The 27,011-nt window shown below is 37.5% G+C and overlaps 1 protein-coding gene across 1 annotated transcript; it reads left to right on the top strand.

The window, feature by feature from the left end:
- The first annotated feature begins 2,167 nt into the window (after nt 1-2,167).
- On the top strand, nt 2,168-3,124 carry LOC102278100 (olfactory receptor 8C8). Its single transcript, XM_005906824.2, has one exon. The coding sequence runs from the start codon at nt 2,192-2,194 to the stop codon at nt 3,122-3,124; it is 933 nt and encodes a 310-aa protein (XP_005906886.2). The 5' UTR covers nt 2,168-2,191.
- Nucleotides 3,125-27,011: the final 23,887 nt, after the last annotated feature.

The following is a 27,011-nucleotide window of genomic DNA, read 5'->3' as shown; positions in this document are numbered from 1 at the left end:
GGCTAATATGAGACTTCTCTTTTGATGCCCCTTACAGCAGAGGATGGCGGCTTTGTTTGGTAAGTGTTGCTTCTAGAAGTTTGTGGCTCAAGTCTGAATTAATAATGGGGGATCCCTTTTGGGTTAGGAAACCTCTCTCTCTCTGTAGCCTACCAGGTCCCTCTGTCCAAGGAATTCTCCAAGCAAGAATACTGGAATGGTTGGGTTGCTATGTCCTCCAGGGTATCTTCCAGACCCAGGGATTGAAACTGCTTCTGCATATCCTGCATTGGCAGGCAGGCACGTTCTTTACCACTGACTCAGCAATCAAATTATTGGGCATATACCCTGAGAAAACCATAATTGAAAAAGACACATTTACCCCAGTTTTACTGTAGCACCATTTACAATAGTCAGGATGCAAAAGCGACCTAGCTGTCCATTGGCAGGTAAATGGATTAAGAAGTTGTGGTACATATATGGAGAAGGAAATGGCAACCCACTCCAGTGTTCTTGCCTGGAGAATCCCAGGGACGGGGGAGCCTGGTGGGCTGTCGTCTCTGGGGTCGCACTGGGTTGGACACGACTGAAGCGACTTAGCAGCAGCAGGTACATATATACATTGAAATATTACTCAGCCATAAAAAGGAACACATAAGAGTCAGTTCTAGTGAGCTAGATGAACCTAGGGCCAATTATACAGAAGAGTGAAGTAAGTCAGAAAGAGAAATAAATATCGTATGTGTGCTGTGCTTAGTTGCTTGGTCGTGTCTGACTCTTTGTGTCCCCATAGACTGTAGCCCACCAGGATCCTCTGTCCGTGGGGATTCTCCAGGCAAGAATACTAGAGTACCTATCCCTTCTTCAGGGGAACTTCCCAACCCTGGAATCAAACCAGGGTCTCCTGCATTGCAGGCAGATTCTTTACCAGCTGAACTACCAGGATTAAAACATATCTTTGGAAACTAGAAAAACAGTACTGATGAACCTATTTACAGGGAAGGAATGGAACACGGACATAGAGAAAAAACTTGTGAACAAAGTTGGGGAAAGAGAGGGTGGGACCAATGGAGAGAATAGGATTGACGTGCATTCCCTATCATGTGTAAAATGGGTAGATGATGAGAAGCTGCTACATAGCACTATATAAACACTGCCCAGCCTGGCACTCTGTGACAACCTGGATGGGTGGGATGATGGGGAGAGGGAGGCTCAAGAGGGAGGATAAATATATGATTGTTATTATTTGCAATGTTGTATGGGGGAAACCAACAATACATTGTAAAGTGATTATGCCCCAGATGTCCTTTTGTTTTTGGAAGTGGACATAGACTCCAAGAGATGAGAAAGAAAGTAAATATCAGAACACACATTACTCTGCCTTGGGGATTAAGAAGAATACTTAACTAGTAGTATATTGTGTCTCAAAAGATCTGTGACACAGAATGGAAAGAAAAACTCATTAATTTTTAATGTCAGGGAGCTCATTAACTTGAAAGGAAATCACAAGGGAGAGAATTATTTTCTGTGCTTCTAATCAATTTTCCCAGAACTACAGGGTATGAAATACATTCTACTTGAGTTAATTGATTGCTTCGGAGCTTGTTAAGGTGTATATTATCCTTGCAAGTGAAGAAGACCTTCTGGGGAAATTCTCAAATAGAAATTATGGCCTGTCCCCTTAGCATGTCAAAGACTGAGGACCACAGTGATGGATACTGTCTTCTTCCTTGTCAGAAACTTTGACCTTCTAAGGACTGTAAGGTAGAAGGAGTCCTAAGGTTCAGTGGCAGTGAGGCATCACAGAAAAAGAAGGTGAGGGTTGAATCACCTATGTCTCAATTCCTTTCAAACCTCAGACTATATAAATCGAGGGTTCTGTGGAATACCACCTATTTATTGTTCTTTTCAGCCCTGATCCTGAACAGAGCCTGGAGAGAGGAAGAATGATGTGCAGAGACACTGGGAGTCTACCAGTATTTTTTAAGCACAGAGACAAACAAGAGGATTAAGGACAGAAAAAAGAAAATGAGGAATCTGCGGGAATAGTCATTACAAGTCTTGCATTTTGGATGCTTTGATGAGTCTCTTTAGACAACCCTGTGGTTATAAAAAGATCCAGCTATCACTCGGGAAACAGGGAAAGTCCATGAAGGTCCATTGTGAATCTGAGTTTCTGCCCCTGTTCCTACAGATCACGACTGTGTAGTAAATGAATATGGAAAATGCTTCCTCTGTGACTGAGTTTATCCTTATGGGATTGACAGAACAACCTAAACTCCAGTTACCCCTGTTTTTCCTGTTTCTTCTGAACTACCTGGTCACTGGGTTGGGAAATTTATGCTTGATGATTCTAATTTGTCTAAATTCACACCTGCACACCCCCATGTACTTTTTTCTGTTCAATCTCTCTTTTATTGATCTCTGTTACTCATCTGTCTTTAACCCCAAAATGCTAATGAACTTTATTTCCAAGAGGAATGTCATCTCCTTTACAGGATGTATGTCTCAGCTGTTTTTCTTCTGCTTTTTTGTCGGCTCTGAGTGCTATGTGTTGACAGCCATGGCCTATGATCGCTACGTGGCCATCTGTAAGCCCTTGTTGTATACAATGGCCATGTCCCCTCAGGTGTGTTCTCTGCTGATGTCTGGTTCGTATGTGATGGGGTTTGCTGGAGCCACGGTCCACACAGGGTGTATGATGAGGCTGATCTTTTGTGGTTCCAGCATCATTAGCCATTATATGTGTGACATTCTCCCACTCCTCCAGCTCTCCTGCAGCAGCACTTATGCCAATGAGATCCTGGTTTCTGCTGTTGTGGGGACAGTTGTCATAGTATCTAGCCTCATTATCTTAACTTCTTATGCTTTGATTCTTTTCAATATTCTTCATATACCATCATCTAAAGGTTGGTCTAAAGCCTTGAGCACCTGTGGGTCCCATATTACAACAGTTGGTCTATTCTATGGATTTGGGCTGCTCACTCATGTCAGGCCACCGTCTTCTAGTTTTGTAGAGCAGGGAAAATTTTTCTCAGTGCTTTACACTAATGTGGTACCCATGCTGAACCCTCTCATTTATAGCCTCAGGAACAAGGATGTCAAAATTGCTGTGAAGAAAACCTTGAAGAGAATCACAAAATGAATGAAACCAGTTATGCCACCTTTTCTTTATTTTTTTAAGTCTTTTTCTTGCTCCACTGTATCCTCTTCCTCTTATTCTTTTGTCACACTCTTCATTTGTCTTTCTAATGTCCTCTTGGCAGGATTTAATCTCTAGTGTCTGATGTCTTTTCTTCTCTTGCCCCTTAATGTAACCTGTGGGCCTATTTAACTGGAGAATCATCTTCAGCCCTAAGTGATCCCATAGCAGTTGCAGGGTAGGGACCAATAACCTTTCCCATCTGATGATAACACTATTATTTTCCTTGTGTGTCTGTTCATCCAAGGTATGCCATAGAGTAGTCTGCAGTCTGAGCAATTTTTTTCTTTCTTGATTTCATTACATAGAGCCCTTTCCTGTATCAGTGCTGTCGTTACTTATGGTTCCATTAAAACTGAGACATACTGACAAAAATGTGGACACGGTAAAGATGTAAAAATTCCCCAAATTTTTCTGGATTCTTTTAGTAATAGCTCCTATTCTGTATCTTAAGTGCCATACAGGTAAAGAAATTGAACACTTTATTGAACCATAGTTCTTTATTCTTGAGGGTACTTGAAAATGAATAAGCTAAATTATTCTGTCGGCCTTTCTCAATCCACACTAATAACATATGCCTCTTTTTATTGTATTGGTCAATTGATACGCTGTCATAAAATATGATTGAAATTGTTATCAACTTGCATATCAGTGGATTCTGATATTGATTAAAAGTTAAACAGTGATATTTTTGACTATAGAATTCATTATCAAATGTAAGGTCAAGATTCATTGTCTAATTATGTAAGAGCACCTCCCTTTTGCAAAGAAAGATGTGTTTCCCGCTTTTCAACACAAAACAAAAATATTTGACAGAAACATTGTCCTGTTGATATTTATTCTTTTAGTTCGTAAACTTGACTCCTTCCCTTTATTAGAGGAAAAATTAAATCTCTAGGAAGTAATATGTTCTAGAATTTTATAAATGGTCTTAAAAGATAAGTCTCCTTATCTGATTTTTTGCTAAGGAAATAGTTCTATGACTTGCTCAGAATCAAATAGCTAAAAATGCAGAGACCAGTTTTTGAATCCCCTGTTCATCTTGTGAAAAAATGGAAGGAAAGAAACAACTGTGAAGAAAAAGATGGAACTTCCAGAGAATTGTTTCTGAATGAGCTTGCAAGTGGAAATTTTTCAGTGTGGAGGTATTTCAAAAAGCTAGAAATAGAAATACCATATGTCCCAGTAATTCCACTCCTGGGTATATATCTGAAAAATATGAAAACACTAATTCAAAAAGATATTTGTACCCCAATATTCAGCATAGCATTATTTACAATTGCCGAGATATGGGAGCATCCTAAATCTCCATCAACAGATGAAGGGAAAAGATGTGGTAAATAGATAAAATGGAATATTACTCATCCATCAAAAGAATGAAAACTCCCCATTTACAGCAACATCAATGGACTTGGAAGGTATTGTGGTAAGTGGAATAAATCAGGCAGAAAAAGACACATATGGTATCACTTATATGTGGAATCTGAAAACTGTAACAAATTAGTGAATAGAACAGAAGAGAAAGATTCACTGATTAAGAGAACAAATTTATGGTCACCTGTGGGGAGAGGGAAGTGGAGACAGGCAGTATAGGGATAGGTGATGAAGACATACAAAATATTATGTATAAACTAAGTTATAACAATAGAATGTACAACACGGGACATATAGCCAAGATTTTATAATAACTATAAATGGAATATAACCTCTAAGAATTGTGAATCTCGTAGCTCATATAATGCATATCAAAAACACTTCAATAAAAATAGAAAAAAATGAATTCTTGATTGGTAATTGATATTTCATTATTAAAACCGGATAGAAAATATTATATTCCACATACAAGTACACATTTCCATTAAGATTATGATGATATTTTGTATGGAAATATTATCTAATAGATAAAAGGATCATAATTCTGGTTTGTTGTTGTTCAGTCGCTCAGTTGTTTCTGACTCTTTGCAACCCCATTGACTGTAACACCCAAGATTTCCCTGTCCTTCACCATCTCCTGGAGCTTGCTCAAACTCATGTCCTTTGAGTTGGTGATGCCATCCAACCATTGTCATCTGTCATCCCCTCTCCTCCCGCTTCCAATCTTTCCCAGCATCAGGGTCTTTTCTAATGAGTCAACTCTTTTCTAATGAGTCGTCACTTTGCATCAGGTGATCAAAGTATTGTATTAAGTTCTTCTTTAAATATGAGTATTTTGACTTTTTAGATAATTTACATTAACGTGATAATATTGAAAATACCTGTTTTTCTTATTTATTCATCAAACATAACAGCCATACTGAAAAGTTCACTGAACATTCATTTGCTGCAGCTGCTAAGTTGTTCAATTGTGTTTGACTGTGTGCAACCCTATAGATGGCATCCCACCAGGCTCCTCTGTCCCTGAGATTCTCCAGGCAAGAATACTGGAGTGGGTTGCCATTTCCTTCTCCAATGCATAAAAGTGAAAAGTGACAGTTAAGTCACTCAGTCGTGTCTGACTCTTCGCAACCCCATGGACTGTAGCCTACCTGGCTCCTCTGCCCATGGGATTTTCCAGGCAAGCCTACTGGAGTGGGTTGCCATTTCCTTCTCCAGAACATTCATTTATGTTTTGGTAAATAATGAAAACTTCAATTTAACGTCTACCAAGGTCATAAAATATTTCCACCATAGTTTAGTCAGTGCTTTTAGCTGTATTTTCCCCATGTGTATTTGTCCTTGAAAATCTAGCTGAATGATATGAGATAGGTAAGTTTTAGAAGAGCTTATTTAGTCATATGAGGGTGAGTGAACTTCGTGCTGTCACTGACTTTTGCTGGCTGTCTTTTTACTTGGAGAAATATTTGTGTAAATAGACATATATATAGTTGAAAACTGAGATAACATATATCATAGTTTGTGAGTTTTTGGTAGTTTTCTTAATGAAATACTTGACAGATATATTTTAGAGTCCACAGAGTCATGTACATATTGTACACAAAATATTTTGGAAATAAATTATTAGATAAGTTTAGACAGCTATATAGGTCTTTCATTCTAAATTTTCTCATGCCAGATGGATTTACCTCCCTTGATTCCTGTACCTGTAATCTTATATCTGGCCTTTCAGAATATTATATTAACTCTTTGTGGTTTGTCTAAGACCCTTTTCTTATCATTTTTGAACTAAAAACATATTTTCATGCTGGAATTTATTTTTTAAATGCATTTTTATTGAAGTATAGCTGATTCACAATATTATTTTCATGTATACAGGATAGTGATTCAGTGTTTTTACTGATTATACTCCATTAATATTTATTACAAGATAATGGCTATAATTCCTTGTGCTATAAAATATCTTCTGCTGCTGCTAAGTCACTTCAGTTGTATCCAACACTGTGTGGCCCCATAGATGGCAGCCCACCAGGCTCCCCCGTCCCTGGGATTCTCCAGGCAAGAACAATGGAGTGGGCTGCCATTTCCTTCTCCAGTGCATGAAAGTGAAATGTGAAAGTGAAGTCACTCAGTCGTGTCTGACTCTTAGCGACCCCATGGATTGCAGCCCACCAGGCTCCTCTGTCCATGGGATTTTCCAGGCAAGAGTACTGGAGTGGGGTGCCATTGCCTTCTCTGAAAATATCTTCTAGTTGTTTATTTTCTTCACACATAGTCATTTGTGTTTCTTAATCCTGTACCCCTATCATTCTCCTCCTCTTTTAGTTACATCTAGTTTTTTTTTTCTTTTCTTTGTGAATTTCTCTCTGTTTTGAAGTATACATTTCTTTGTTTTATTTTTAAAATTCACATATAAGTGGTATCTTATTGTGTATTTCTACATGAGAATTATTTCACTAATCATAAAATTGTCTAGATCCATGTATGTATTTGAAAGTGGAAAACTTTCATTCTTTTTACGGCTGTGTAATATCCCATTGTATGTATATCCATTTGGTTGTTTATGGAGACATGGGTGGCTTTCATTTCTTGGCTATTGTAAATAGTGTTGCAATGAATTTTGATGTGCATGTTTCTTTTTTTTTGTATTAATGCTTTATTTTTCTCCAGTTATATCCCCTGGTGTGGAATTGCAGGATATGTGGTAATTCAATTTTTACTTTTTTAAAAATTAATTAATTTATTTTAGTTGGATGATAATTACTTTACAATATTGTGGTGGTTTTTGCCATACATTGACATGAATCAGCCATGGGTGTACATGTGTCCCCCGATCCTGAATCCTCCTCCACCTGCTTCCCCATACCATCCCTCTGGGCTGTCCCAGTGCACCGGCTTTGACTGCCCTGTTTTATGCATCAAATTTGGACTGGTAATCTATTTCGCATATGGTAATATACATATTTCAGAGCTATTCTCTCAAATCATCCCACCCTCGCCTTCTCCCACAGAGTCCAAAGTCTGGTCTTTATATCTGTGTCTGTTTTGCTGTCTTATATATATGATCATCATGACCATCTTTTTAAATTCCATATATATGCGTTAGCATACCGTATTGGTATTTTTCTTTCTGATTTACTTCACTCTGGATAATAGGCTTCAGTTTCATCCACCTTCTTAGAACTGACATAAAAGCATTCTTTTTTATTAATGGAGTAATATTCTATTGTGTGTATGTACCACAGCTTTGTTATCCAAACGTCTGCCAATGGACATCTAGGTTGCTTCCATGTCCTAGCTATTGTAAACAGTGCTGAAATGAACATTAGGGTGCACGTGTCTCTCTCAATTCTGGTTTCCTCCGTGTGTATGCCCAACAGTGGGATTGCTCGGTCATATGGGAGTTTTATTTCCAGCTTTTAAAGGAATCTCCACACAGTTCTGCATAGTGGCTGTACTAGTTTGAATTCCCACCAACAATGTAAGAAGGCTCCCTTTTCCCCACACCCTCTCCAGCAGGTATTTTTTGTATACTTTTATTATTGTTTGTAGATTTTTTGATAGCAGCCATTCTGACTGGTGTGAGATGGTACTTCATTGTGGTTTTGATTTGCATTTCTCTGATAATGAGTGATGGTGAGCATCTTTTTATGTGTTTGTTAGCCATCTGTATGTCTTCTTGGGAGAAATGTCTGTTTAGGTCTTTGGCCCATTTTTTGATTGGGTCGTTTATTTTTCTGGTATTGGGTTGTATGAGCTGTTTGTATATTTTTTAGATTAATTATTTGTCAGTTGCTTCGTTTGCTATTATTTTCTCTCATTCCGAAGGCTGTCTTTTCACCCTGCTTATAGTTTCCTTCATTTTGCAAAAGCTTTTAAGTTTAATTAGGCCCCATTTATTTTTGCTTTTATTTCCATTTCTCAGGGAAGTAGGTCATAGAGGATCTTGTTTTGATTTATGTAAGAGAGTGTTCTGCCTATATTTTCCTCTAAGAGCTTTGTATTTTCTGGTCTTTAATTTAGATCTATAATCCGTTTTGAGTTTATTTTTGTGTATGGTATTAGAAAGTGTTCTAGTTTCATTCTGTTACAGGTGGTTGACCAGTTTTCCCAGCACCACTTGTTAAAGAGATTGTCTTTTCTCCATTGCATATTTTTTCCTCCTTTATCAAAGATAAAGTGTCCATAGTTGCATGTATTTATCTCTGGGTTTTTGGTTTTGTTCCATGGATCTATATTTCTGTCTGTGTCAGTACCATACTGCCTTAATGACTATAGCTTTGTAGTATAGTCTAAAGTCAGGCAGGTTAATGCCTCCAGTTCCATTCTTCTTTCTCAAGCTTGATTTGGCTATTCAAGGTTTTTTGTGTTTCCATATAAATTGTGAAATTATTTGTTCTAGTTCTCTGAAAATACTGTTTGTAGCTTTATAAGGATTACATTGAATCCATAGATTTCTTTGGGTAGTAAACTCACTCATTTTCACTATATTGATTCTTCCAGTCCATGAACACGGTATATTTCTCCATCTATTAGTGTCCTCTTTGATTTCTTTCACCAGTGTTTTATAGTTTTCTATATAAAGGTCTTTTGTTTCTTTAGGTAAATTTATTCCCAAGTATTTTGTTCTTTTTGTCTCAATGGTGAATGGGATTGTTTCCTTGATTTATCTTTCTGTTTTCTCATTGTTAGTATATCAGAACGCAAGGGATTTCTTTGTATTAATTTTACATCCTGTAACTTCACTATATTCATTGATTAGCTCCAGTAATTTTCTGGTGGTGTCTTTGGGTTTTCAATGTAGAGGATCATGTCATCTGCAAACAATGAGAGTTTTACTTCTTTTCCAATCTGGATTCCTATTATTTCTTTTTCTTCTCTGATTGCTGTGGCTAAAACATACAAAACTATGTTGAAGAATAGTGGTGAGAGTGGACACCCTTGTCTTGTTCCTGACTTTAGTGGGAATGCTTTCAATTTTTCGCCATTGAGGATAATGTCTGGTGTGGGTTTATCTATGTGGCTTTTATTATTTTGAGATATGTTTCTTCTATGCCTGCTTTCTGGAGAGTTTTTGTCATAAATTGGTGTTGAATTTTGTCAAAGATTGTCTGTGCATCTATTGGAAGAAATGGACAAATTCTTGGAAAAGTATAATCTTTTAAAACTGAACCAAGAAATAAAAAATCTTAACATACCCATCACAAGCATGGAAATCAAAACTGTAATCAAAAATCTCTCAAAAAACAAAAGCCCAGTACCAGATGTCTTCACAGGTGAATTCTACCAAAAATTTAGAGAATAGCTAACACCTATCCTATTCAAACTCTTCCAGAAAATTGTATAGGAAGGTAAATTCCCAAACTCATTCTATGAGGCCACCATCACCCTAATACCAAAACCAGACAAAGATGCCACACACACACACACACACACACACACACAAACTACAGGCCAATATCACTGATGAACATAGATGCAAAAATCCTCAACAAAATAATTCTAACAAACAGAATCCAACAACATATTAAAAAGATCATACATCGTGACCAAGTAGGTTTTTTTTTTTTCTAATTTTATTTTATTTTTAACTTTACAAAAGATTCAAATATCAAAATGACCACAGGTGGGTTTACCCTCCTCCCTCCTCCCTCCTCATACCAACCCTCTGGGTTTATCCCTGGGATGCAAGGATTCTTCAGTATTTGCAAATAAATCAATGTGATACACCACATTAACAATTTTTAGTTTTTTGAAGAACTTCTGTATTGTTTTCCATTGTGGTGAACCAATTTACATTCACACCATTATACAAGGGTTCAATTTCCCTCACATTCTTTCAACATTTGCTATTTTTTGTCTTTTTGATGATAGAAATTCTGACAGGTGTGAGGTAATATGTCATGGTTTTGATTTGCATTTCCCAGGAGATTTGCAAGGGTGAGCATCCTTTTATGCACTTGTTGGCCATCTGTATGTTTTCCTTGGAACAAATGTCTATTCAGTTCTTCCACTCATTTCTTAATTTGGTTACTTTTTTCCTTGATATTGATTTGTATGAGCTGCATATATATTTTGAATATTAACCACTTGCTGGATATGTAATTTGTAATCATTTTCTCCTATTCATTAGACTGATTTTTTATTCTGTTGATAATCACCTTTGCTGTGCTACAGTTTAAAGTTTAACTAGGTCACATTTATGCATTTTTCTTTTTATTTCATTTGCCTTTGGAAACGCATTGAAAAAAAATATTGCTAGCATTATTTCAAGGAGTGTTCTGCCTAAGTTTTCGTCTAAAAGCTTCATGACCTCAGACTTTAATTTAGGCTTTCAACCTATTTTGAGGTAATTTTTCATATGGTTTGAGGGAATGTGCTAATCTCATTGCTTTACATGAATTTCTTCAGTTTTCCAGCATCACTTCTTGAAGAGACTGTATTTTGTCCATTGCATATTTTTGACTCCTTGTCATTATTTAATTAAGCATAGTTGTTTGAATTTATTACCAGGCCCTCTGTTCTGTTTTATTGATATATGTGTTTGTTTTTGTGCAAGTTCCACACTGTTAATATTGCTATAGCTTTGTATATAGCAATATAGTATAGTCTGAAGTCTGGGAGGGTGATACACCCAGCTGGTTCTTTTTTCTTAAGATGGCTTTCACAGTTTGAAGTCTTCTGTTGTTCCATATTAATTTTACGATGATTATTTTTAGTTCTTTAATAAATATCATGGGTGGGAACTGCCTTAAACTTGTAGATTGTTTTTGGTAAATGGCCATTAATATTAATTCTTCTAATCCATAAATATGTGGGATATTGTTCCATTTCTTTGTATATTCTTCAGTTTTCTTCATCCATGTTTTATCTTTTCAGAGTATAGTACTTTCCCCTTTTTGGTAAGTTTATCCCTGGGTAAGTTCTCCTTTGCATGTGGTTTAAATGGGATTTTTAAGTGTTATTTTTTGAATATTTCATTAATTTTTATGGAAAAGAATTTTGCATATTAACCTTATGCTAATTAACAAATCCAAATTTCTTGCCTTCATTAATTAGTTCTGATAGCTTCTGAGCAGAGACTTTAAGGTTTTCTATAAAAGTATCAGGGCATCTGCAAACAGTGACAGTTTTCCTTCTTCTCTTCTAATTTGGATGCCTTTTTTTTTTTTTCTGTTTCTTATATGATTTGTATGGCTAGATCTACCAATACTGTGTTACATAGAAATAGTGAGATTAGTGTTTTTTGTCTTGTTCCTGATTTTAAAGGAAAGGTTTCCAGCTTTTCACCACTGAGTATGATGAAAGTTGTCTTACATGGCCTTTATTATGTTGAAATATATTTCTTCTTTACCCACCATCATGAGAGTTTTTACCATTATTGGATGTTGAATTTTGTGGAATGTATTTTCTGCATCCATTGAGATGGTCATATGACTTTTATCCTTCCTTTTGTTAATCTGATGTATCAGTGGAAAGTTGCTCCAGTATTCTTGCTGGGAAAATCCCATGGACAGAGCCTGGCTGGCTATAGTCCACAGTAACAAAGAGTTGAACATGACTGAGTGACTAATCACACACACACACACACACACACACACACACTGCATATTGATTTAACTGAGAATATTGAGCCAACCATGCATCCATGGAAAAAATTCTACTTAATCGTAGTATATAATCTATTTCATGTATTGTTGAATTCATTTTGGTATTTCATTGAGGGCTTTTGCATTTACATTCCTCAGAGGTATTGGCCTGTAATTTTTTGAAGTGTCTTTGGTTCTGCTTTCAGCATAGTGGTGGCCTTTTAGAATGAGTCTGAGAGTTCTCCATTCTTTTCAATTTTTTGGAATAGTTTGAAAAGCCTAGGTGTTAGCTCTTCTTCATAGGTTTGGTAAAGTTTCCCCATGAAGCTGTTCAGTCCTGAACTTTTGTTTGCTGGGAGACATCTTTTATTGCAACTTTAATTTTGCTACTACTGATCAGTCCGTTTACATTGTCTGCTTCTTTTAGATCCTATCTTTCCTGGTTGAGTGTTTCTAGAAATCTATCCATTTCTTATTGGTTGTCCATTGAGTTGGTCTGCAACAGTTCATGGTATTTGCTTATAAATTATTTGTATCTCTATGAAGTCAGTTGTTATTTCTCTTGTTTCTTTTCTTACTTTGTTTATTTGAGTCCTCTTTCCTTTCTTTTTGGTAAGCATGGCTAACAGTTTATCACTTTTTATTATATTTAAAGAAAAGCTAACTCTTTTGTCCATTAACATTTCTGTTTTTTTCTATCTATATTTTGTTTATTTATTCTCTGACCTTAGCCATGGTTTGTTATTTGAGATTTGTTTTGTTTCTTGAGGAGTGCCTGTATTACATACTACACACATCTGTATAGTTTATTGAGTATAGAAATTAATTTTGGGTTTATAGATACTTGTCAGCTGAAACAAGACCAGGAGCTGACTGTGGCTCAGATCATGAACTCCTTATTGGCAAATTCAGACTTAAATTGAAGAAAGTAAGGGAAATGACTAGAATATTCAGGTATGACCTAAATAAAATCCCTTATGATTATACAGTGGAAGTGAGAAATAGATTTAAGGGACCAAATCTGATAGACAGAGTGCCTGATGAAATATGTATGGAGGTTCGTGACATACAGGAGACAGGGATCAAGACCATCCCCATGGAAAAGAAATGCAAAAAAGCAAAATGGCTGTCTGAGGAGGCCTTACAAATAGCTGTGAAAAGAAGAGAAGTGAAAAGCAAAGGAGAAAAGGAAAGATATAAGCATCTGAATGCAGAGTTCCAAAAAATAGCAAGAAGAGATAAGAAAGCCTTCCTCAGTGATCAATGCAAAGAAATAGAGGGAAGCAACAGAATGGGAAAGACTAGAGATTTCTTCAAGAAAATTAGAGATACCAAGGGAACATTTCATGCGAAGATGGGCTCAATAAAGGACAGACATGATATGGACCTAACAGAAGCAGAAGATACTAAGAAGAGGTGGCAAGAATACACAGAAGAACTGTACAAAAAAGATCTTCATGACCAAGATAATCACAATGGTGTGATCACTCACCTCGAGCCAGACATCCTGGAATGTGAAGTCAAGTGGGCCTTAGGAAGAATCACTAGGAACAAAGCTAGTGGAGGTGATGGAATTCCAGTTGAGCTATTTCAAATCCTGAAAGATGATGCTGTGAAAGTGCTGCACTCAATATGCCAGCAAATTTGGAAAACTCAGTAGTGGCCACAGGACTGGAAAAGGTCAGTTTTCATTCCAATTCCAAAGAAAGGAAATGCCAAAGAATGCTCAAACCATGGCACAATTGCACTTATCTCACAAGCTCATAAAGTAATGTTTAAAATTCTCCAAGTCAGGCTTCAGCAATACGTGAACTATGAACTTCCAGATGTTCAAGCTGGTTTTAGAAAAGGCAGAGGAACCAGAGATCAAAGTGTCAACATCCGCTGGATCATTGCAACAGCAAGAAAGTCCCAGAAAAACATCTATTTCTGCTTTATTGACTATGCCAAAGCCTTTGACTGTGTGGATCACAATAAACTGTGGAAAATTCTGAAGGAGACTGGAATACCAGACCACCGGACCTGCCTCTTGAGAAACCTATACGCAGGTCAGGAAGCAACAGTTAGAACTGGATATGGAACAACAGACTGGTTTCGAATAGGTAAAGGGGTACATCAAGGCTGTATTTGTCACCCTGCTTATTTAACTTATATGCAGAGTACATCATGAGAAACGCTGGGGTGGAAGAAGCACAAGCTGGAATCAAGATTTCCAGGAGAAATATCAATAACCTAAGATGTGCAGATGACACCACCTTTATAGCAGAAAGTGAAGAGGAACTAAAAAGCCTCTTGATGAAAGTGAAAGAGGAGAGTGAAAAAGTTGGCTTGAGGCTCAACATTCAGAAAACTAAGATCTTGGCATCCGGTCCCATTACTTCATGGCAAATAGATGGGAAAACAGTGGAAACAGTGTCATACGTTCTATTTTTGGGCTCCAAAGTCACTGCAGATAGTGATTGCAGCCATGGAATTAAAAGATGCTTACTCCTTGGAAGGAAAGTTATGACCAACCTAGATAGCATATTCAAAAGCAGAGATATTACTTTGCCAACAAAGGTCCGTCTAGTCAAGGCTGTGGTTTTTCCAGTAGTCATGTTGGATGTGAGAGTTGAACTGTGAAGAAAGCTGAGTGCTGAAGAATTGATGCTTTTGGACTGTGGTGTTGGAGAAGACTCTTGAGAGTTCCTTGGACTGTAAGGAGATTCAACAAATCCATCCTAAAGGAGATCAGTCCTGGGTGTTCACTGGAAGGACTGATGCTGAGACTGAATCTCCAATACTTTGGCCACCTCATGCGAAGAATTGACTCATTGGAAAAGACCCTGATGCTGGGAGGGATTGGGGGCAGGAGGAGAAGGGGACGACAGAGGATGAGATGGCTCAATGGCATCACCGACTTGGTGCACATGAGTTTGGGCCAACTCCAGGAGCTGATGATGGACAGGCAGGCCTGGCGTGCTGCGATTCATGCTGTTGCAAAGAGTCGGACATGATATATGACTGAACTAAACTGGATAGACAAACAAGATGGTGGAGAAGTAGGTGGGTGTAGAGAATATCTCTCTCCATGGATACATCTGGAATACACCTTCAGACACAGATGTTTATGCAGAAAACCAGCTGAGAGCAGACAGGAGTATCTGACCAGCAGAAAATAATATATAGAAGACACAAACTCAATAGGACAAAGGAACTAGAGGGAAAAACAGGAGTGTTAGTAGGACTGGACCTACCCTCCGCTGGTTGGGGAACTGAAGCATGGGTCTGAGCCCCACATTGGCCCAATTGTCTGAATCAGAGGAGAAACATTTTAAGACTGAGAGTGAAACAACTGATCTGTGGCAGCATAAATGGAAAGATAATCAGACAGTCCTTGTCACAGCCATATATACCCCAGACAGGGATGCAAGTCCTCTGGAAGGTGCAGTGGCTGAAAGCTGGAGTTTAGGGATTATGGAGCAATCCCATGGCTAGGGCTGCTTTTGACTGTGAAGAGACAGATCAAGGGGGTGTGAGGGAGGAGATTGTGGTGGGAAATGCCTGTGGAGGAAAGCCAGGCAGCCGTGGAACCAAGGCGATGTTGCCGAGTCATGCCTAGGGGTTGGAGCCATCACCATAACCTCTCTCTCCACAGATGCAAGCAATGGCAGCTGAACAATAGAGAGACTGGCCCATCAAACACCTGATGCACTGAACTAAAGAGTAGGAACCCAACCAGGATACCCCTGTAAGTGCTTGATATGTGATATACTGAATAGGATCCCAGCCAGGTTGGTCCGTCTATGTGCCTGATGTGCCAAACAACAGAGAAGGACCCAAGGAAGGACACCCTCTAAGTGCCTGAATGGGTAGCACTATGGAGAAAGACTGGATAGAGAGGCCTTCTGATCGCCATCTACAAGAGGCTCGAGAAAGACTCTGATAGGGCTATAACTCCTGTGACAGAGGCAGTCTGCATCCCTGCTCACTTGGCACTGCCAGGGTCCCCACAAGCCAAGCAGCTGTGCCGCCTTCACACTCAAACTTCACTGAGGCAGAGCTGCGATAGGCAAAAATATTCTTGTGTCTATGCATGCAGGGTCACTTCTGTCGTGTCCAACTCTTTGTGACCCTGTGGACTGTGGCCTGCCAGGCTTCTTTGTCACAGGGGTTCTTCAGGCAAGAATAATGGTGTATATTGGCCAATACTGGTTGCCATACTCTTCTGGAGCACTATATTTCCTGTTGCCCTAGCTGCCAATTCCCCTGAGTACCTGGAGTTGCCAGAACCCCTGCAATCCAAGCAGCTGCACCACCTCCACACCTGGCCCTCAATGGGGCAGACCCAACTCCTCCAGGGAAACTGCAGGAGCAAACCCCAGTGGACAACCCACATGCAGAGGTGGAAATAAAACCACAGTTGAAACCCAGAGGTGGTGTGGCTAAGGAAGAAGACCCAAAACATTCCCACCAGCTGTACAAGCTGCAGATTAAATCCACATAACCAACTAGGCAGACTCTTTGTCTATGGAATATATAAAAGGACACTGAGAGCTCCCACAAAAGAAAACGCACTAGTTCTGAGAGCTGTGGACATTGGAGGCAAGAACACACAGGAGCAGGGCCAGATTAGAATCTGAGCTGCCCCCACAGCAGATCCAGAGACCAGCACAGTGTTGGAGGGCATCCTAGGGAGGTGAGGTGGACTGTGACTCCCAGTGAGGGAAAAGACTCAGACAGCGGTGACTCAAGAAAATCATTTATTATTCTTATGTTTTGACTTGTTCTTTAGATTCTTTTGGATTAATTTTTTTTCTTTTCCTTTGCCCCCAGTTGTAGTTATCAATTTTATTGGCACTGTGAAATCTAATTAGGCTTTTGAGGTGTTTTTTTTGGGGGGGGGTCACTTTTTTTTGTTGTTGTTGTTACAAACTTCTGCATCTATGTCAGGATTTTGCAGTTCTGTGGAGTTTTCCTTTTTTATTTTTTTTCTGTCTTCTTCCTTTTTCTTCTTTTTTCAATTTTCTTTTTTTTGTTTTAATTTTTTAAACCTATTATATTTTTTCTATATTTATTCCTTTGTTTGCTTTTCCCACTGTTCTCTTCCCTTGCAGTTAATCTTTAATGTATATAAATCTTCTTTATCTACCTCTACTTTATCTACCTCTACCTCTATCTATTCTTTATTCCTTTACTTTTTTTCCTTTTCTCTCAACATATTTGTTAGTTTTGTTTTCATTGCTTTATTCCTCACATGGAAACTTGCTTTAGTTTTGTTTTCCAGTTTGTGTTTTAGTTAGTTTTGTTCTCAACTGCTAAATATAATTTTTTTATTTCTTTTGTTTGCTGGGTCAATCTACTATATTTTAGTTGGATTGTTTTGATTTTGCTTATGGGTGTATATGTGTATACTCCATTAAATTAATTATTATTTGCCTGGTTTTGTAACTGCCATTTGTCTGGGGTTGATCTTTGGTTTCTTATTTTTTGGTGTTTGTTTTAATGTCACTTAATGCCATAATAGACCATTTGTGAAATCTTCACTCCTGAACAGACATCAAGCCCTGAGCCTTTGGAGTGGGAGCTCTGACTCCAAGACCCTAGACTACCAGAGAAATAACCATAGGGAGTATCAAATAGTGAGAACTTACACAAAAGAAACTGCTTGAATACAAGACCTGGCATCACCAATCATCAGTAGCACCCTGTGCAGGACACCTCATTGAAACAATAAACAAAGCAAAAATACAAACCCAATCATCAGCAGACCAGGATTAACACCTTACTCAGCCATGCCCATCAGAGTTAAAAAAAAAAAAAAAGAAAGAAAGCAAACAAACCTCTGGGACAATATCAAATGTACCAACTTTCAAATTATAGGGGTCCCAGAAGGAGAAGAGAGAGAGAAAAAAAAAAAGATATGAAAAAATTTTGGAAGTAATTATGGTGGAATATATCTCCAACATGGAAAAGAAAATAGTCAATCATGTCCAAGAGGCACAAAGAGTCCTAAACAGGATAATCCCAAGGAGAAACATGCCAAGACACATACTAATCAAACTAACAAAGACTAATCAAAAAGAAAGAATATTAAAAGTAACAAGGGAAAAGCAACAGGTAGTATACAAGGGAAACCCCATATGTTTAATAGCTGATTTTTCAGCAGAAACCTTGCAGGTCAGAAGGGAATGACAGTATATATTTAAAGTACTGAAAGGGAAAAATCTACAATGAAGATTATTGTACCCAGCAAGGATCTCATTCCAAATTGATGGAGAAATCAAAAGTTTTTCAGACAAGCAAAAGTTACGAGAATTAAGTACCACCAAACCAGCTTTACAACAAATGTTAAAAGACTTAATCGTGAGATATAAGAGAAGAAAAAGAACAGAATCAACCCCAAACAATTAAGAAAAAGATCTACAGGTTCAAAAAAACAATGGAAACCAAACAATTATTTTGGGAGAACATCACCAATTAAATTAAAAGGTCCTTACTCCTTTGAAGGAAAGTTATGACCAACCTAGATATATATTCAATAAGAGACATTACTTTGCCAACAAAGGTCTGTCTAGTCAAGGCTATGGTTTTTCCAGCAGTCACGTTATGGATGTGAGAGTTGGATGAAGAAGGCTGAGCACTGAAGAATTGATGCTTTTGAACTGTGGTGTTGGAGAAGATAAGTCCATTCTAAAGGAGATCAGTCCTGGGTGTTCTTTTGAAGGAATTCAACTGAAAGACACAGACTGATGGGATCACTGATGGATGCTGCGACTCATGGGGTCACAAAGCACAGACCTGAACTGAACTGAACTGAACTGAATAGGTACATATATATATATACTTTACATATAAATGGAATAAAAACCCTAAGACCTCAGACCTAAAGACAAATATAGACTGAAAGTGAGAGTATGGAAAAATATATCCCATGCAAACGGGAAGCAAAAGAAAGCTAGAGTAGCAAACTTCATATCAGACAAAATAGACCTTAAAATAAATAAGATTGCAAGAGATAAGGAAGGACACTACATAATGATCAAGGGATCAATCCAAGAGGAAGACATAACAATTGTAAATATCTATGCACCCAACAATGGAGACACACCTCAGACATAAAAGGAGAAATAAGACACAACTGCTGCTGCAGATCAGATGTCACTCAGTTGTCCGACTCTTTTGACCCAGTCATGTCCGACTCTCAGACAACCCCATCGAGTCAGATGCCATCCAGCCAGCCCATCCCAGGCTGCCCCCATCCCTCCCAGGGATTTTCCAGTCAACTCTTTGCAAGAATACTGGAGTTTCAGCTTTGCATCATTTTCCTTCTCCCAATGCATCCTTCAGAAAGTGAAAAGGGTCAAGAGTCTTCTCCAACAACAGTTCAAAAGCATCGCTTCAGTGCTCAGCCTTCCTCACAGTCCAACTCATTAGACCACAGGAAAAACCCCTTGACTGGACTTTGTTGGCAAAGTAATGTCTCCCATCAGGCTCCTCTGCCCATGGAATCTTTTTTTTCAGCTGCAGTCACCATCTGGATTTTGGAGCCCAGTGCCACTGTTTCCACTGTTTCCCATCTATTGTCCAAGACACAGCACTAGCAGACATAAAAGGAGCCAACTTTTTGACAGTAACACAAGAGGCTTTTGAGTAGGAGACTTTGCCAAACCCCCCTCACACCAATGGACACATCATCAAAGCAGAAAATTATTTAAGGAAACTGTTGTTCCAAGTCTTAAATGATACATTACAGATGTGGATGGATCTCATTGATATCTTCAGTTTATTGGACATTCCATCCAAATGCAGAAAAGAATGTTTTTCTACACTTTCTTCTCATGTGCGGACATGGAACATTCTCCAGGATAGACAACATCATGGGTCACAAATCAAACCTCAGTAAATTTAAGAGAAATTGAAATCATGCCTTTCTTTGAGATTCAGCCATCTTCTCTGACAAATTTGCTGGCTATGAGACTAGATATCAGTTACAAGCTTCCATTCCAAAAACCATTGTGATTATCTGTCGTCACTTTTTGTAGAACTTAATATCTTCTGCTTCTGTTAGGTCCATACCATTTCTAAAAACCCACTCCTTCCAAAAGCACAAACAAATAAAACCCCACTCACACCAAGATTAAGCAATATTTTTAGAGGTTACTGAATCTTCAGGACAAATCCAAAAGAAGAAAAATTCTAGATACAGAGTCCAGGATAGAAAAGATCATGGGTCTCAAACCCTTTTAAATTTAAGAAAATTGAAATCATATGTGTCTCTTTTGCTGATATGTGACAGTTACAAGAAAAAAAAACCAACAAACAACAATTATTTTTGTAAAGAAATTAGCCTGAAAAAAAATTCCAAAAAGCAATAAGTTGCTGAAAAAAAAAGTAATTAGCAGTATATGTTGAATTAAAAAATAAAAAAATGAATTAAAGATACAAATGACAATGAAAATGAGACAATTCAAAACCTATGGGATGCAGCAAAAGCAGTTCTAAAAGGGAAGTTCATAGCAATGCAATCCCACCAGAATTAACAAGAAAAACATCAAATAGACATCCTAACTTTACACCTAGAACAACTATAAAAAGAAGAATGAGAAACCCCAAAATTAGTAAATGGAAAGAAATCATAAAGATCAGAGAAGACTTAATTGAAAAATAAATTAAAGAAAGAATAGTAAAGATTAATTAATCTAAAAGCCGTTTCTTTGAGATTAAAAAAATAAAATTTGACAAACATTTAGCCAGACTCATCATGTAAAAAAGAGAGAAGAATCAAATCAACAAAATTAGGAATGAAAAAGGAGAGGTTACAACAGACAATGCAGAAATACAAACAATTATGAGACTTTTACGAACAATTATATGGCGATAAAATGGATAACCTGGAAGAAATGGACAGATTTTTAGAAAAGTTCAATCTTCCAAGACTGACTGAGGAAGAAATAGAAATTATGAACAAGCCAATTACAAGCACTGAAATTGGAAGCTGTGATCAAAAATCTCCCCAAAAAACAAAAGCCCAGGACCAGATGGTTTTATAGGAGAATTCTATCAAACATTTAGAGAAGTGCTGATGCCTATCCTTCTAAAACTCTTTCAAAAATTGCAGAGGAAGCAACAATTCCAAACTCATTCTATGAGGTCACCATCATCCTGATACCAAAACCAGACAAAGACAACACAAAAAAAGAAAACTAAAGGCCAATATCACTGATGAACATAGATGCAAAAATCCTCAACAAAATTTTAGCAAGCAGAATTCAGCAACACATCAAAAAGCTCATACACAATGATCAAGTTGGGTTTTTTCCAGGAAAGCAAGCATTCTTCAATATACACAAATCAAATAATCTCAACAGATGCATAAAAAGCCTTTGACAATATTCAGCACCCATTTATGATTAAAACTTCAAAAACGGTCATAGAAGGAACCTACCTCAACATAGTAAATGCCATATATGATAAGCCTACAGCAGACATTTTTTTAGTGGTGAAAAACTGAAAGCATTCCCCCTAAGATCAGAAACAAGACAAGGGTGCCCACTTTCACCACTATTATTCAACACATTTCTGGAATTCCTAGCTACAGCAATCAGAGAAGAAAAAGAAATAAAAGGAATCCAGATCAGAGAAGAAGACATAAAGCTCTCAGTGCTTGCAGATGACATGATACTGTATGTAGAAAACCCTAAAGATAGTATCAGAAAATTACTAGAGCTAATCAGTGAATTTAACAACCTTGCAGGGTATAAAATCAATACACAGAAAACACCTGCATTTCTATATACTAACAATGAAAAATCAGAAAGAGAAATTAAGAAATCAATCCCATTCACCATTTCAACAAAAAGAATAAAATATCCTGGAAGAAACTTACCTAAGAGGACAAAAGGACTGTACACAGAAAATTATAAGGCACTGATGAAAGAAATCAAAGATGACATAAACAGTTGGACAGATATTCCATACTCCTGGGTAGGAAGACTCAATATTGTGAAAACGACTATTCTACCAAAGGCAATCCACAGATTCAATGCAATCATTACCAAATTACCAATGGCATTTTAACAGAACTAGAACAAAAAATTTCACAATTCATATGGAAGCACAAAATCCCCAAATAGCCAAAGCAGTCTTGAGAAAGAAGAATGGATGGATCAACCTTCCTGACTTCAGTATATACTACAAAGCTACAGTCATCAAGGCCAGATAGTACTAACATAAAAACAGAAATATAGATCAATGGTACAAGATAGAAAGCCCAGAAATAAACCATTCACCTATGGGTACCTTATTTTTGACAAAGGAGGCAAGAAAACAAAATGGGGCAAAGACAGCCTCTTCAATAAATGGTGTTGGGAAAACTGGATAGCTACATGTAAAAGAATGAAGTTGGAAAAATTTCAAACACCATACACAAAGATGAAGGCAAAATGGATTATAGGCAGAGATGTAAGGCCAGAAGCTATAAAACTCTTAGAGGAAAACATAGAATGCTTCATGACATAAATCAAACGATGATCCTCTATGACCCACCTCCTAGAGCAACAGAAATAAAAACAAAAGTAAAGAAGTGGGACCTGATTAACCTAAAAACTTTTGCACAGCAAAGGAAACTACGCACGGTGAAAAGACAACCCCCAGAATGGGAGAAAATAATAGCAAATGAAACAACTGACAAAGGATTAACTTCCAAAATATACAAGCAGCTCATACAACTCAACACCAGGAAAACAAACAACCCAATCAAAAAATAGGGGAAAGACCTAAACAGACATTTCTCCAAAGAAGACATACAGAAGACTATCAAACACATGAAAAGATTCTCAATATCCCTCATTATTAGAGAAATGCAAATCAAAACTACAATGAGATATCACTTGACACTAGTCAGAATGTCCATCATCAAAAAGTCTACAAACAATAAATGCTGGAGAGGGTGTAGAGAAAAGGGAATGCTCTTGCACTGTTGGTGGGAATGTAATTGATACAGCCACTATGAAAGATGGTATGGAGATTCTTTTAAAAACTAGGAATAAAACCACCTTATGACCCAGCTCCTAGGCGTATACCCTGAAGAAACCAAAATTGAAAAAGACATATGTATCCCATTGTTCATTACAGCACTATTTACAATGGCTAGATAGTGGAAGCAACCTAGATGTCCATCAACAGATGAATGGGTAAAGAAGTATGGTACATATGCACAATGGAATATTACTCAGCCATAAAAAGGAACACATTTGAGACAGTTCTAATGAGGTGGATGAACCTAGAGCCTATGTACAGAGTGAAGTTAATCAGAAAGAGAAAGATGAATATTGTATTCTAACATATATACGGAATCTAGAAAAATGGTACAGAAGAATTTATTTACAGGGCAGCAATGGAAAAACAGACATAGAGAATAGACTTATGGACATGGGGAGAGGGGAGGAGAGGGTGAGATGTATGGAAAGAGTAACATGGAATCTTACATTACCATATGTAAAATAGATAGCCATTGGTAATTTGGCTCAGGAAACTAAAACAGGGGCTCTGAATCAACCTAGAGGGTTGGGATGAGGAGGGAGATGCTAGGGAGTTTCAGAAGGGAGGGGATATATGTATACCTATGGCTGATTCACGCTGAGGTTTGACAGAAAACAACAAAATTCTGTAAAGCAATTATCCTTCAATTGCAAATAAATTAAAAACAAGAAAACACCTCAACATTCAGAAAGCTAAGATCATGACATCTGGTCCTATCAGTTCATGGCAAATATTGGGGAGATGTTGTAAACAGTGAGAGACTTTATTTTTGGGGGGCTCCAAAATCACTGCAGATGGTCACTGCAGCCATGAAATTAAAAGACACTTGCTCCTTGGAAGAAAAGCTATGACCAACCTAGACAGCATATTAAAATGAAGAGACGTTACTTTGACAGCAAATGTCCATATAGTCAAAGTTATAATTTTTTCCAGTAGTCATGTATGGATGTGAGAGTTGGACCATAAAGAAAGCTGAGTGCTGAAGAACTGATACTTTTGAACTGTGGTGTTGGAGAAGACTCTTCAGAGTCCCTTGGACAGCTAGGAGATCCAACCAGTCAATCCTAAAGGAAATCAGTCCTGAATATTCACTGGAAGGACCTGATACTGAAGCTGAAACTCCAATATTTTGGCCACCTGATATGAAGGACTGACTCATTAGAAAAGACCCTGATGGTGGGAAAGATTGAAGGTGGGAGGAGAAGGGGACACAGAGGATGAGATGGTTGGATGGCATCACTGACTCTATGGACATGAGTTTGAGCAAACTCTGGGAGCTGGTGATGGACAGGGAGGCCTGGTGTGCTGCCATCCACGGGGTTCCAAAGAGTCAGACAAGGCTTAACGACTGAACTGACTGACTCACTTCAGAGAAATATTTGATTTATATAACACAGAGAAAGACAACCTTCTGGGATGTTATTGAAGTAAAAGTACTGGCATAAAATGATGTGTGTATACTGGTGTTTATTTTGTCATTGCTTTTGATGATAAAAACTGGAAGTATATAAAATCTCTGTCTATGTGAGATGGTTGGATAAATTATGTTTACAGCATAGAACATTGAAGAGGTTTCAATGAAGTTGTTTTAAATGGTCAGAAATGTTCTTCAAAATAAGAGGTGAGATACTCTTTTAAACAATATTTCTTTTAAGTCAAGGACATAGCCCCTCTAAATGTATTTGAGTATATCGAACAAGTAAGAAATATGAGAGGGTATGCTAGGTTTAAACTTGTGCAACTGGGTTGATGAACTGGAGGGTAGCTGTGAAAAGAAATGGATTGCTATGTAAAAGGGGAAGGAGGAGGATCCTGGGAAGAGGGCAAATAGGAAGCACTGCAAATATTTCCCCACTTAAAAATAATTGCACTGCCAGAATCTATCTTATATAACTATTTTGGAGCTGTGTAGTCTGTTGAAGCCTCACAACTTCCAGGACACTTGGACAGTTAATTGTGGTTGATTTCAGTCATTTCACTGTAGTGCAGCTAACTATGCCCAATCACAACTCTCTGGCTAATCCATCTGCATATGTTCCTGTTGAACTTTGCAAGAATGCTTATGGGAGCCAGGTGGTAAATAGGACATTTTCCTCCAAATATCCAATGTCTATTCTCTGATTATTGATGGTTCCTTCTGAATCAGAGGTGCAGAGAGGACAGCAGCCATAATTGGTGCATCTCCCCACCATGGCTTTGCCCCTCCCTCCCCCAGCCCAGCTGAAGTGAGTTTCAGGAGTTTCAGTACCTTATATCCCTCCCATCTTCATTTTTTTTTTTTTTTTGTCTTTTGGAAGCCAGACATTAAAGACTTGGACTTTTAAGAGGCATACACACAAAAAATTAGAAAGTCTTCATGCATGTACAGTGAGAGGTGCAGGCTTAAACAGACCACGGAAGAACTTGTTTTGCCTGAGACTAGCCCTCAGCACAGAGATTGCCTATAACAAGGTATACCTGTGGCAGATTCATTTCGATATTTGGCAAAATTAATACAATATTGTAAAGTTTAAAAATAAAATTAAAAAAAAAACTACAAATATAAAAAGGGAGATTAAGATAGCAGAGTAGGAAGACAGTGGGTTCACCTTCCCTGAAGAACATATCAGACTACAACCACACATAGAGCAACTCCTGCTGAAATCAGCCTGGGGACTAGCAGAACAGCTGTTCACAACCAAGGCTGTAAAGAGAGACCCACATGGAGTCTGGTTGGAATGTAAACTGATACAGCCATTATGGGAAACATTATTGAGGTTTCTTAGAAAAGTAAAAATGGAATCACTGTATGATCCAGCAATTACTACTCTGGGTATATATCTGAAGAAAATTAAAACACTAATTCCAACCCCATTGTTCATAGCAGCATTATTTATAACTGCCAAGATATGGAAGCAACATAAGTGTCCATTAGTAAATGAATGGGATGAAGCAGATTTGGAATATATATGCAGTAGGTACTAATCAGTCAAAAAATTTTTTTCTTATTTGCAAGATTGGTGGACTTGGGAAGTTATTATGCTTAGTGAAATAAGTCATATAGAGAAAGACAAATTCTACATTTTTCACTTATAAATGAAATATAAAAATTTAAATGAATGAATAACTATGCTTAGTATAACTAATGTGAGACTAATATAACAATGTAAATCAACTATGCTTTCATTAAAAAGTAATTAATTAATTAACATTTCTAGGATTAATGTTAAGGAGGTTAGCACCTGTGTTTTCTTCTAGAAATTTTATGCTTTCAGGTCTTTCACTTAATTCTTTAATCCATTTTGAATTAATTTTTGTGTTTGGTGTAAGATAATGGTCTAATTTTACTCTTTTGTTTGCCACAGATATTTATTTGATTCATTTTTGGTAGGTTGTGTGTTTCTAGGAAAATCTCTTCTATACTCTTGATATGTTTCTTAGAGCAATTTTTTTTTCTTTTAAGTTAGTTCTGATATTATTTAAGAAAAAAGTTCTCATCAGAGGGAGCTTTTTACTTAGATTATTGCTGAAACAATTTCCAATTGAGACTATTTCTCTTCACTGATAGGGACTGTTTCATACCTCATAACTCTATTCCTTAATACACAAGGACAATTAACACATTAATTTTTTTTCACACAAGGTTGTAGTTCTGATACAGAAGAAAAGCTTATTTTAGGATACTCGAAATTTTAAGAAATCTGTCCCCTAAAAACTGGTGTCCTTTCTTTCCTTTGCCAAGAGTTATGTTTTAGACTATGTAGATAATTTATCTGTATGAACTAGTGAATCTAAGAGGAAACCTTTTTCCTATAAGTCATTGATAGGACTTTTGATATGCATTGTAGGGTAAACCCCAGATAACT

The sequence above is a fragment of the Bos mutus genome, chromosome 29, assembly GCF_027580195.1.
Source record: "Bos mutus isolate GX-2022 chromosome 29, NWIPB_WYAK_1.1, whole genome shotgun sequence".
In the NCBI taxonomy this organism is placed as follows: domain Eukaryota; kingdom Metazoa; phylum Chordata; class Mammalia; order Artiodactyla; family Bovidae; genus Bos; species Bos mutus.
Note: the sequence above shows the minus strand (reverse complement) of the source record. Positions and strands in the feature narration are given on the sequence as shown.